General features: G+C 32.6%; 2 protein-coding genes across 2 annotated transcripts; both read left to right on the top strand.

The window, feature by feature from the left end:
* The first annotated feature begins 2,933 nt into the window (after positions 1-2,933).
* LOC137827766 (cysteine-rich receptor-like protein kinase 26) lies at positions 2,934-6,337 on the top strand. The gene is made up of 7 exons (XM_068634072.1): positions 2,934-3,856; positions 3,991-4,110; positions 4,404-4,546; positions 4,655-4,865; positions 5,059-5,296; positions 5,524-5,674; positions 5,798-6,337. Exons 1-7 carry the CDS (start codon positions 3,058-3,060, stop codon positions 6,146-6,148), a joined length of 2,013 nt encoding a protein of 670 aa, XP_068490173.1. The 5' UTR covers positions 2,934-3,057; the 3' UTR covers positions 6,149-6,337.
* Positions 6,338-8,430: 2,093 nt separating this feature from the next.
* Positions 8,431-11,776, top strand: LOC137827767 (cysteine-rich receptor-like protein kinase 29). Its single transcript, XM_068634075.1, has 7 exons — positions 8,431-9,289; positions 9,604-9,723; positions 9,968-10,113; positions 10,214-10,424; positions 10,544-10,781; positions 10,908-11,058; positions 11,194-11,776. Exons 1-7 carry the CDS (start codon positions 8,506-8,508, stop codon positions 11,542-11,544), a joined length of 2,001 nt encoding a protein of 666 aa, XP_068490176.1. The 5' UTR covers positions 8,431-8,505; the 3' UTR covers positions 11,545-11,776.
* Positions 11,777-12,560: the final 784 nt, after the last annotated feature.

The following is a 12,560-nucleotide window of genomic DNA, read 5'->3' as shown; positions in this document are numbered from 1 at the left end:
GCAAAATGTTTGTCACAAATAGAAATAATTAGAGAGAAATCACAAAACTAGACTATTGAAGTTAAACAATAATTGAGGAAGAAGAGAAAATCACAAAAAAAAAAAAATTAGCGTTATAGTATTAACAAATTTTAATCCACGTCCACATAGGAATAGAACTTACAACTTAGCTGTTTCTCTCTTAGTCAACTCTCACTCAAGTTAAACTTAGAAGTTGACTTCTATTGAATATTTTTAATGTAAATATTATTATAACACACACGAAACACATCAAGTCTAACGAGAAAAATATGCAAACAATGTTTCTCATTACAAAGCAAATTCTAGACAATTTTACAAAACAATCCAGAACTCAACAAACATTAAGAGACTAGTCTAATGAAACCATTTATCAAATATGATATAAATTATATAGCACATTAGATAGTCAAGCACATTTAGATATATTTATGCTTTTAAATATGTTCTACTTATGTTTTTATAAAACGGGTATAATTTTTATACACTCAATATAAAAAGAATTACACTAGTCGTATTTTTATTTTTATTTTATAGTACAAAGGAAAAAAAAACATGATTTTTCCATCACATACTAAATATAAATACATGCTATCAGTAAGCTAATAAAACTATCGTTGTTTGGTTTTGTTTTTCGCTATTAGTTCTGTTAAAGGAGGTATGTAGTGTTTGCTCATAGAGTATTTTGTTACTCGTTGGTTCTGATCTCGGTGAATACAAATACAATTTGGCCTTAGTGTATGTTTTATCGTTTGGGAGTGTTATCAGCTAAATGATTGCTGGATTATATGGTTCATTTCAACCTTATTAGCAGAAGACTTGTTTAAGCTTATTAGTAGTTCAATTAATAAATAAATATTTTTCAATAGCTAGTGTACTATTGGATGGCCAAGTGGCCGAATGATCGACAAGTCGAATGAACCTAAGAATAGATAATAAATTCATAATTAGCTGTAATTAAACCAGTTTAATTATAATCTATGATTAAGATACAATTGAGCCCTCATCTGAATCCAAGTGCAGGTCCATAACAGATGAAGTTCATCCCAAAGTTATAAGGCAAATGCTCCCTGCACCCAACACTTTTGAACCTGCACCCAACATAATTTCAAAAATTCCAAAAATACCCTTTATTCTGGAAATAAAAATCCGGAATTGAAAATAATGCATTCCGGAAAAATAATTCTGGAAGAAATTTTTGTGTTCTGGATATAAAAATCTGGAAAAAAAAATCAAAATCTCATTCCGGATAAAAAAGTCCAGAACTAAAAATAATACATTCCGGAAATAATTATCCGGAAGAGATTATTGTGTTCCGGAAAAAGGGGTCCGAAATGTAATTTTATATGTACCTCATTTTTTTAAGGGTATTTTTGATTTTTCCCCTATGATTGGGTGCAGTGATATGGTGCAGGAAGCAATTGCCAAGTTATAAATATAAGAGGAGACCCAACATCAAAGGTAATCATTCACTCTTAACTCACCTGCATATTGTACTCAGACTAACTTGAGCGTCGGAGCACATTCGCAGGTACCTCACTCTATTCATCTTGAAGAAGGAAGTACAAATCGAAAATCATTAAGCCTAGAAGCCGGGAGGACAAGAAGACGAAAATAGAAGTAGTCACTATGAGAGGAAGCCGACCTTGTAACTACGGTTTGAAACCTACTTGAAAGTAACATTTTTAAAAAATATTAGTTTCTAACTTTTTTTTATATTTTATTTTACATTCTTAAATTATTCATTATCTTTTTTATAACTTATATTTTTATTATATTATATTATATTATATATATATATATATATATTCTTTCGTTGTATGATAAATTTTATTTTTTATAAATTATACCTTTTTTTTTTTACTTTTACCTTCTATTACATCAGAAACTCATAATAATAAATATATAAATATATAAATAGTTTTTATATTTTTATATTTAAATATTTATTTTAAATATTATACTATTTTTAATATTTATTTATTATTTTAACATTAAACTTGAATATATTGGTATTGATAGATGACAGTTTTTTATATTATACTTTTCTAACCATTATATTAATCATATTGTTGGAAGTATGATATATACTTAAATATATGATATTTATTTTATTTAAAATTTAATTGAAGAGAATATTTTAAAATATAACTTAAGATGAATAGTAAATTACATAACATAAAAAATGATTGAAACTAAAACATTTAATAAAAGAAATTGGTTTGACTTTTTTTAAATTTTAAAATTAATACATCAATTTCTATCATTTATATTTGTCAACTAATAACTTGATAAATAATCTTATAAAATATTTATGATATAATAAACTAATTTAACAGCTTTTGCACTACGAATTAATTTTTCATTTTCGAGATAATTTTATCAAACATAGCGATAATGAGGCTAATACATGGAGAAATTAATGGTAATAATTTTTTCATTTGATTATCTTTAGATTGGTGGCAAAAATGTGATATTTGTACATGAGCACGCGCTTGAAAGTTTGACATTTTCTAATATTTATAAGCGGTGAGGAGCAGGTAGAAATACCAAAACAAGAGGATGGTCTCTTTTGTGTTTAAACTGTAAAACATTAATTGCAAAGTGTATACTTTCATTCAAATCTGCGTTAATTCTCACCCACTCTGCAGAAGGAGATGACGAATTCAAAAAACAAGTGATTATATTCAAAGGGGTCAAGTTTCAACACCTAAATTACTTGGTTTTTTTCGAAGCAACTTACAAGGCAATTCATTTGTATATGGTTTATTCAGTTTACATTTGTGAACAAAGCAAAATACTTTGTAATAAATTTTCATCTATCAATTCAAAATATAGAAAAATAATGAGTTCTTGTTGAACAAAATCCACTCTATAAATTCTACATACAAGGTGACGTTTATTCCCTTCTAATGACTGAAAGAAGACTTAGGTGGTATTCAATCAGACACTTCACATCAAACAACAGAAGAAACAGTCAAACTCAAAAAACTTATGTAAGGGTTGGATCAGAATTCAGAACAGAAGAAGGCAACTACAATGGCCTCTGTGTCTTTCACCCTCTTTTCCTTTCTCCGTTGTCTCTGTGTCATCGTAATCTTAGCACAAAGCAGTGCCCAAACACCCTGTGACAACACCAAAGGCAACTACACAATAAACAGCACCTATCACAACAACCTCAACACCCTTTTATCCAGTTTCTCTTCCTACACACAAATCAACTACGGTTTCTACAATTTCTCATATGGCCAAGGTGAAGACAAAGTATACGCCATTGGGCTCTGCAGAGGCGATCTTAAGCCCGATGAGTGCCTTAAATCCCTCAATGATTCGAGAGTGTCTCTGGCAGAGCGTTGTCCAAACCAGAAGGAGGCCATTTGGTGGACGGTAGAGTGCATGTTGCGCTACACTAACCGCTCCATATTTGGCGTTATGGAAAACCAACCCACGAATAATAACTATTACAATTTGAATGTTACGGGTTCGGTGGAACAATTCAATACAGCGCTGGAGAGCTTGATGAGGAATCTAACACGCATAGCTGCATCAGGTGACTCTCGCCGTAAGTATGCTACTGCCAGTGCTTATGGTTCAGATTTTCAAACCATATACGGTCAAGCACAGTGTACTCCTGATTTGTCATCCGAAGATTGCACTAAGTGCTTGGATGAAGCTATCTCAATTATCCCACAGTGTTGTAGTGGCAAGGCCGGAGGCAATGTTGTAAAACCCAGTTGTAGAATTAGGTTTGACCCCTACTCCTTCTATGGCCCTACGCTGAATATAGACCTCGATGCGCCACCGTCACCGTCCACCAACAACACTTCTTCTTCACAAGGTATTTCTTATGTTTTACTCAAATTGCTTACGTCTTAATGATCACAACTTTTTTTAGTGCTTTTGAATTTGCGGTGACCTTAACTTTGTACTTATTAATCTTAATCCATGGACTGAGGATTCTGATTGGTGCAGGAAAGAGTAACACATCACGGACTATCATCGCCATAGTAGTTTCAGTTGCTTGTGTTGTTTTGGTGCTCACTCTTCTCTGCATCTATTTAAGACTGAGGAAGCAAAGAAAAAAAATTGAATGTGAGTCTAACTTGGATTTTCCATCCTTTGTTATAAAAATTAGTCTTAGAATTTAATGGAGCAGTAATCTAACATACATCATAACTGATGAACTCTTTCTGAGGGAGCTTAGATTCTATGACATGAAAATCCATTGATGCGATAGAGTATCATACCATAGAGATATGGAAATCAACCTGGCCATTTGCTTCTGGTTATCAATTGTGAAATTATAACTCTCGATGTTTTTTTACTGCATTTAATTGTCTCATTTGAATAACTCAAATTTCACTCGAGTCTGTATGCTTATGAAGTTGAAAGAGAAGAAGAAAGTGATGAAGATGAAATTTCATTTACTGAGCCATTGCAAAATAACTTCAACACCATACGTATTGCTACCAATGGATTCGCCGATTCTAATAAACTTGGACAAGGCGGGTTTGGAGCTGTTTACAAAGTAAGATTTCACTTTTCATTCAGAAAAATAACACCTCTTCATCATAATATGGTATATCCTGTAACTTGGCCTAGAAAGATTTACTATCCTTGAATCGTCTATTTTCAGGGTCAGCTTTCTAATGGACAAGAGATTGCTGTCAAAAGACTTTCAAGGGATTCTGGGCAAGGGGATTTGGAATTTAAGAATGAAGTGGTTTTATTGGCCAAGCTTCAGCATCGAAATTTGGTTAGGTTACTTGGCTTCGGCCTGGAAGGAAGAGAAAGGCTACTTGTCTATGAATTTGTTCCTAATAAAAGTCTTGATTACTTAATATTTGGTAAGTTCAACATCTGCATAATTTGATTATTACACTTACCGTGGTACTGGTTCAAGATATAATAAAAGCCTTCTATTCATATTTGGTAGGTTTCAATGACTGCATAATTATAATGTTTCTCTATATTTCAGTTCTGGTCTGAGACAATGCCTAGTTATTGATATAGCGTTAAAACTGGTGAATGTATATGCAGATCCAACCATGAAACCACAATTGAACTGGGAAAAGCGCTACAAAATCATTAGAGGTATTGCTCGAGGCATTCTCTACCTTCACGAAGATTCTCGACTTCGGATAATACATCGTGATCTGAAAGCAAGTAATATTCTCTTGGACCATGAGATGAATCCTAAGATAGCAGATTTTGGTATGGCAAGACTAGTTTTAATGGATCAAACTCAAGCAAATACGAGTAGAATTGTTGGAACTTAGTAAGTATTACAAACATAGCTTATGTAAGACTTTAATTTCCATAAACTATCAATCAGAAGTTTTAACATTACTTTTCAATCGTTCAACTTTGTATGATTGAGTGTTAGTATAAAATACTTTTATAGCAATTTTGAATTCAGAAATTAAAGCTTTGTTAAGAAAACCACTGGCATTAGGAACTGAAATTTATGAGGTATGACTAAAATTCTACCTTATGGGAATACAGTGGATATATGGCACCAGAGTATGTAATGCATGGACAGTTTTCAGTGAAATCAGACGTCTTCAGTTTTGGTGTACTGATTCTTGAGATTGTAAGCGGCCAGAAAAACAGTGGAATTAATAATGGAGAGAATATGGAGGATCTACTAAGCTTCGTAAGTCTTTCTTTTGTCACTGTTGTTTCTTCTTGGCCACTTAAAATAATTATGTATTACAAGATTAATGCTCCAAAACAAGAATGTAGAAGTGAATCCATGATCTGATAACAAATTTTGCAGGCTTGGAGAAGCTGGAAGGAGGGAAAGGCTATAAATGTTGTAGACCCATCACTGAACAACAATTCACGGAATGAAATGCTGAGATGCATCCATATTGGTTTACTCTGTGTTCAAGAAAATTTAGTTGACAGACCAACCATGGCTAACATTGTACTGATGCTTAACAGTTATTCTCTGAGTCTCCCAATTCCTGCAGAACCAGCATTCTATATGAACAGTAGAACTAGAAGCCTTCCAGAGACGCAGTCATGGGAGTATAATTCAAGGGAAACAGGATCAAGTGAAGCGATACTTAAATCAGCTCAAGAATCAGAAAATGAAGCTTCAATTACTGAGTTATACCCTCGCTAGATGTTGGATTCATTCATCATGTGATATCACCATCTTCTTTTTTAATTAATGATTTTCTTGTACTTTAATTAGTTTATATTTTTAATTAATATGCAATTTTATTTTTATTAATTATTGATGTATTTACGAAATGTTCTCTCAAATATCCAGAAATATCCCTTAATTAGTTTTTGATAGTTTGCTACTTAAGTTAGACTCTTTGGTACTTTATACTCGGAGGAAGAGAAAGGCTACTTATGAATTTCTTTAATAGGAATATGTACATAAAATTAATATTTTCTATATTATTTCTTAACTTTATGTTACGAGTTATTTTAAATCTAACCATATTCTATTACAAGAGTCAAATTAAATCATATAAGATGCTATGTAGTTTAATATTTTTTTTCATTGTTATTTTTTTCTTTAAAAGTCATCTTTGAGTTGAAAGATCTTTTCATGAAATATTTTATTAATTTAAAATAATTTAATATCTCATTTATATTAATCAAATCTATATATAACATATATTAAAATATGAATAATTTGATCACCTTAAAATTGTTATTTAATTTTAATTAAATTAATTATTAATAGATACAATTTATAAATAAAATTGATTTTTTATACAAAATCATTAACAGTCTAATATGTAATAAAAGTTGTATTAGATGTAATTTTTTACCTTTTATAAATTAATTACATTTAATTATTAAATTTTTTAAATATATTCAAAGAAACTATAATTTAAAAAAACATTGGTATTACTATAATATTTAATGTTTTAAAAAATCAGGAGAATCGATATACCAAATTGAAGAATATTTATTAATTCCATCGCATTTGGATTGCAATCAAACAAATAATAATAATCATAATTAAATAGTATAAAAACAATATTGAACAAAAATAAAATCATAGCTTTATAACACTAAAATATAAATAAAACATAACTTTATAAGTTCTTAATATGAAAAGTATTAGTAAAAATTCAAATAAATATAGCAAGTTAAATTTTAATAAGAGACAATATAGTGTATATTAACAATAAAATGTTTGAATCCAAAATAGAAAAAAGTGAAATATTAATATCATAAATAATAAGGTATACAAATTGAATAATAATATAAATGATATGGTTTAAAAAAAATTAATGGTAGTTATTATGTATACATAGTTGTGTTTATTTTTCTTTAAACTGGTTTCATATTAAAAATGATATTTTAATTAGAAGTTAAAAGTAATTTTGTGGTTGGTATTTTACGTGTTTTGGACCTATTGACGCGGTAGCAGACTGACTTAATCAACGCCGCAAGCTGACGGGTTTTTTCAACGCTGCATTTTATTTCAACGCAAGTAATTGAAGCAAAACAACTCTTCTAAAGTGTTTTAAAAAGTTGCTTATAAAATTTTAAAAATTGTTAATCAATTTAGAAAAATAATGTATAAATAGATATAAAATGTAATTGTTTTTAATAACTGAAGTTGAATTGTATGATTAGAATAAAGATTAGAGGATAATTTTAAATGTTATTTATAACCAATGGACACTCTAAGAAAATTAGGCAAGTTTGTGGGACAAGAGAGATGTCATTAAGTTTAGGAAAACTTTTCTTTGACACTACAAATAAAAAAAAAAGACACACTTTATAACTTCTTATAATAATATTATTTCTTATAATAATATAATAATGTTTAATCTATCCGAATCCGTGAGGTTATTATTGTCTTGTAGAATGAAAATAACAGAAGAGCAAAAAAAAGTACCGATAATGAAAATAATATAAAATTATTTACTTAAATGAAAATAGATAAAATCAGATTTAGTGGTATTTTATACTTTTGATAAAAATGCTTTTATTTTCCATTTTACTTATTTTCAATCCTCCTTATATTTTTCATCTGCATTATTATTTGGACCGTGATTAGTTGATATCTTATAATTTTTTCACTCCAGTTCTAATTTTATATTCAACAATTTAATTTATATTTTAATTAAAGAACTTAATTTAATGTATTATTATTATTTATTGTTGTTTTGAGGATGTAAAAAACTGAATGGTTTGAAAATATTTTTTCTCTTATTTTCCATTTTACTTAACAAGTAGTGATATGTTATATTCATTAAGTAAAAGATATTTACTTGATAATTTAAAATAATAATATTTTAATTAAATTTGTATTATTTTTTATTTGATAATTTAAAAATAATAATAGTATTGGAAGTTATAATTTATAAAAAAAAAAAAAAATGGGTTTTCAGTGTCTCCATTCTCTACGGAATATTGAGGTGTGCCTGGTCAAACCTCTCACTGTCTGAAACAAAAGCTCCTTATATGTAAGCATGGATCCTCCTTCTTCCTTGCGCCTGAATCACAATGACTGCAATTTTCTTTCTCTTTTGTCTCTGTGTCACCATAATCATATCGCAAGGCACAGCATTCTGTGATAACAGCAAAGGCAACTACACAGTCAACAGCACGTACTACAACAACCTCAACACTCTCTTATCCAGTTTCTCTACCCACGACCAAATCAACTACGGTTTCTACAATTTCTCACATGGCCAAGGCACAGACAAAGCATACGCCATAGGGGTCTGTAGAGGCGACCGTACACGGGATCAATGCCTCAAATGCCTCAACGATTCCAGAGCGGCTCTCTCAAAGGAGTGTCCAAACCAGAAAGAGGCAATTGACTGGGGTGGTGAATGCTCCTTGCGCTACTCTAACCGCTCCATATTTGGCCTCATGGAGAATCAACCTACGTTGGAACTCTTGTACACGTTGGAAGTAAGGGGTTCGGTTGAGCAATTCAACGCAGCGCTTCAAAGCCTGATGAGGAATCTAATACAAACAGCTGCGTCTGGTGACTCTCGTCGTAAGTATGCTACAGGCAGTGCATCTGCTCCAGATTTTCAAACCATATTCGGTTACACGCAGTGCACGCCTGATTTGTCATCCGAAGATTGTTCTAAGTGTCTGAATGAAGCTATCTCAAAAATTCCGGAATGCTGCAATGGCAAGGCTGGAGGCAATGTTTTGAAGCCCAGTTGCAGAATTAGATTTGACCCTTACATCTTCTATGGACCTACACTCAAGTTGGACCCAGATGCACCACCACCCTCTCGCTTAACCAACAACACTTCTTTACATTTGCAAGGTATTTCTTCTTCTCTACCTGTTTACATTCACAACCTATTCCTCATTCCAAGTTAATTTAAAGGGGTGTCACCAAAAGCATATGCATAAACATTTGTACCAAAAATAAATCAACTTTTTTATAAGACTTACTTTTTTATTCAATTTTTAATCTATGGAGAAGTTTTCTTCCACCAATACTTTTCCTCTGTCTGAGCTGTTGTTTTACTTATTCATCTGCTGAAGGGAAAGTAATTGTTCGTGTTCAAAATTAGTCTGCGTTTTTAGGACTTTTGTTATTCTTAATGCGTGCCCTGAGGGTTCTGGTTTCCGCAGGAAAGAGCAAGACGTCACGAACTATCATCCTCATAGCAGTGCCAGTTGCTAGTGCTATTTTAGCGCTCAGCCTTTTCTGCATATATCTGATAGTGAGGAAGCCAAGAAAAAAAATTGAAAGTAAGTCTCTAAGGCTCTAAACATGGATTTGCCTTCATATGTAGTAAAGGAAAATATAAATGATTCCTTTGTTCTAAGCGTGTTTTGCTCAAATTACTTCTGGCCAGGTAACAGGGGAAATAAATTTAGCCATTTCCTTCTGATTTTTATTATTGAGAAATAGACCTCTCTGTTATTTTGTTTCTTGCATTCACTATCATATTCAAATACTCACTAATATTACCCTGTCCTCATGCATGTGAAGTTACAAGAGAAAAAGATAGTGATGATGAAGATGAAGTCACATTTGCCGAGTCATTGCAATTTAATTTTGAAACCATCCGAGTTGCTACAAATGAATTTGCTGATTCTAATAAAGTTGGACAAGGCGGGTTTGGAGCTGTCTACAGAGTAAGACCATAATTTCATTCAGTTAAAACCTTCATCCAAACATGATACATCATGTAATTTGTCTCAAGAGATTTACTATCCTTGACTGATATATTTTCAGGGTCGGCTTTCCAATGGACAAGCAATTGCTGTCAAAAGGTTGTCAAGTGATTCTGGGCAAGGAGATACGGAATTCAAGAATGAAGTGCTTTTATTGGCTAAGCTTCAACACCGAAATTTAGTTAGGCTAATTGGTTTCTGCTTGGAAAGAAGAGAAAGGCTGCTTATCTATGAATTTGTTCCTAATAAAAGTCTTGATTACTTCATATTTGGTAAAGTCGAATATCTGCATAATTAAACTGTTACTCTATTACTTTTGGTTTTGATTCAAGACACACACTCAACTAAAATTGCTTTATAATGTTCGTATGGTTTCGGTATGTATATACAGATCCAATAAAGAAAACACGGTTGGATTGGCAAATGCGCTACCAAACAATTAGAGGTATTGCAAGAGGCATTCTCTATCTCCACGAGGATTCTCAATTGCGAATTATTCATCGAGATCTTAAAGCAAGCAACATTCTCTTGGATGAAAACATGTATCCTAAGATATCAGATTTTGGGATGGCAAGATTGGTTCAAGTAGATCAGACTCAAGCAAATACACACAGAATTGTTGGAACCTAGTAAGTGAGAGAATATAATATAATTGTTCTAGAAGCTTAATTTGAATCAACTGTCAAGTAAAATATTGTACACTGAAGTTTCATAAATTTTATGAGTAACTAAACGTGCATGTGGTTGGCACGCAGTGGATATATGGCACCTGAGTATGCTATATATGGTCAGTTTTCAACAAAATCAGATGTTTTTAGTTATGGTGTACTCGTTCTTGAGATTGTAAGTGGCAGAAAAAGCATTGGTTCTCGTCACGGGGAGAGAGTGGAGGATCTATTGAGCATTGTAAGTCTTTCTTTTCTTGTCACTGTATCTTCCCTCTCCTTTGTCAGAATAATAGGATTAGAAAATTATTTGTTCCTTCACATAATAACTGTATGAATGAAATCTGACGAACATGCATTTGAGCAATTCATACAGACATGGCGAAACTGGAAGGATGGAACAATTGCAAATATTGTAGACCCCACATTAATCAAGGGTTCCCAAAATGAAATAATGAGATGCATCCACATTGGGTTACTATGTGTTCAAGAAAACATGGATGCCAGACCAACCATGACTAGTGTTATGCTCATGCTTAACAGCTATTCTCTCACTCTCCCCGTACCTTCAGAACCTGCATTTGTTGTGGACAGTAGAACAAGAAGCTTTCCAAACATGTTGTCATTGGAACATAATTCAAGGGAAACAGGATCGAGTGAATCCACAAACAAATCAAGTCAATATTCGGTGGATGAGGCTTCAATTACTGAGACATATCCTCGTTAGAATTTGATATAATAGTGATAATTTGAAGCTGAAGTTACATGCTTATTGTAGTTTTTTTATTTTGTTCGATGCTTCGATTGTTATGTCCCTGGTTAAGCCTACCTACAAAGTGTGTTAATATGAAGCTTAAGTTTACATGCTGTTAAGGTACCATGTGTAACTCTGTGTATAAATTACTTCTTTATCAACACATTGTAATACACATCAGTTAATATGATAATCTTTCCTTTCCTCTCTTTGAGTCACAGTAACATGGTATCATGAGCTATAGAGTTTTTTTTTCCGCTTTTCTTTCATGACTTCCGCTCCTTCTTCTTCCTCTTCTTCTACATCATCATCTTCGTCCACCCAGGTTCTCCCCACCAAGAGTTCCTCCTCCGTCTCCCTACATCACCTTACCACTCCTATTCCGCTCAAACTGGATGACGAAAATTTTCTGTTGTGGAAACAACAGGTTCTAGCCACTGTTGATGGGTTGCTGCTCTCCTCGTTTCTTGACGGAACTAACGTTCCTCCACGCTGTCTTTCTGCGGCCGATGGAACCCTCAGCCCCAATCTTTCCTTCATCTCTTACAAGCAACAAGATAATTTGTTGGTTGCGTGGCTTTTGGCGTCCATGACCACTCCGATTTTAACCCAAATGGTGGGTCTTACCTCTGCTGCACAGATTTGGCAGACGCTAAACACGTATTTTTCTTCTCATACTCGAGCCCAGATCAAGAAATTGAAACTCCTTTTAAAGAATCCAAAGAAAGATCGTTCTATCTTCGCATATGTTTTGGATATCAAACGCGCGGTGGATGCGCTGGCTGCCGTTGGTGCCCCAATATCTGTTGAAGATCACATTGAAACCATTCTTGATGGTCTTCCTCCTGATTTTGATCCCTTTGTTGCTTCCATTTTGTCTAGAACTGATCCTTACAAAGTTGCATAGATTGAAGCTCTGCTTCTATTACAAGAAGAACATCTTGAACGCCATCATCAACTCGATCCTCTCAGTTTTCCTGCCACTGCCG

Source organism: Phaseolus vulgaris, chromosome 7 (assembly GCF_000499845.2).
Source record: "Phaseolus vulgaris cultivar G19833 chromosome 7, P. vulgaris v2.0, whole genome shotgun sequence".
Taxonomy (NCBI): Eukaryota; Viridiplantae; Streptophyta; class Magnoliopsida; order Fabales; family Fabaceae; genus Phaseolus; species Phaseolus vulgaris.
The sequence above is the reverse complement of the archived record's forward strand: the minus strand, read 5'-3'. Positions and strand labels throughout refer to the sequence as shown.

Bases quoted from the DNA above. Each gene is read 5' to 3' on its own strand.
- LOC137827766 (XM_068634072.1), top strand. From the start codon at position 3,058: ATGGCCTCTGTGTCTTTCACCCTCTTTTCCTTTCTCCGTTGTCTCTGT. The intron at 3,857-3,990 runs GTATTTCTTATG...TGATTGGTGCAG, and splicing joins CAACACTTCTTCTTCACAAG to GAAAGAGTAACACATCACGG. The intron at 4,547-4,654 runs GTAAGATTTCAC...GTCTATTTTCAG, and splicing joins GGTTTGGAGCTGTTTACAAA to GGTCAGCTTTCTAATGGACA.
- LOC137827767 (XM_068634075.1), top strand. From the start codon at position 8,506: ATGACTGCAATTTTCTTTCTCTTTTGTCTCTGTGTCACCATAATCATA. The intron at 10,425-10,543 runs GTAAAGTCGAAT...ATGTATATACAG, and splicing joins TCTTGATTACTTCATATTTG to ATCCAATAAAGAAAACACGG. The intron at 10,782-10,907 runs GTAAGTGAGAGA...GTTGGCACGCAG, and splicing joins CACAGAATTGTTGGAACCTA to TGGATATATGGCACCTGAGT.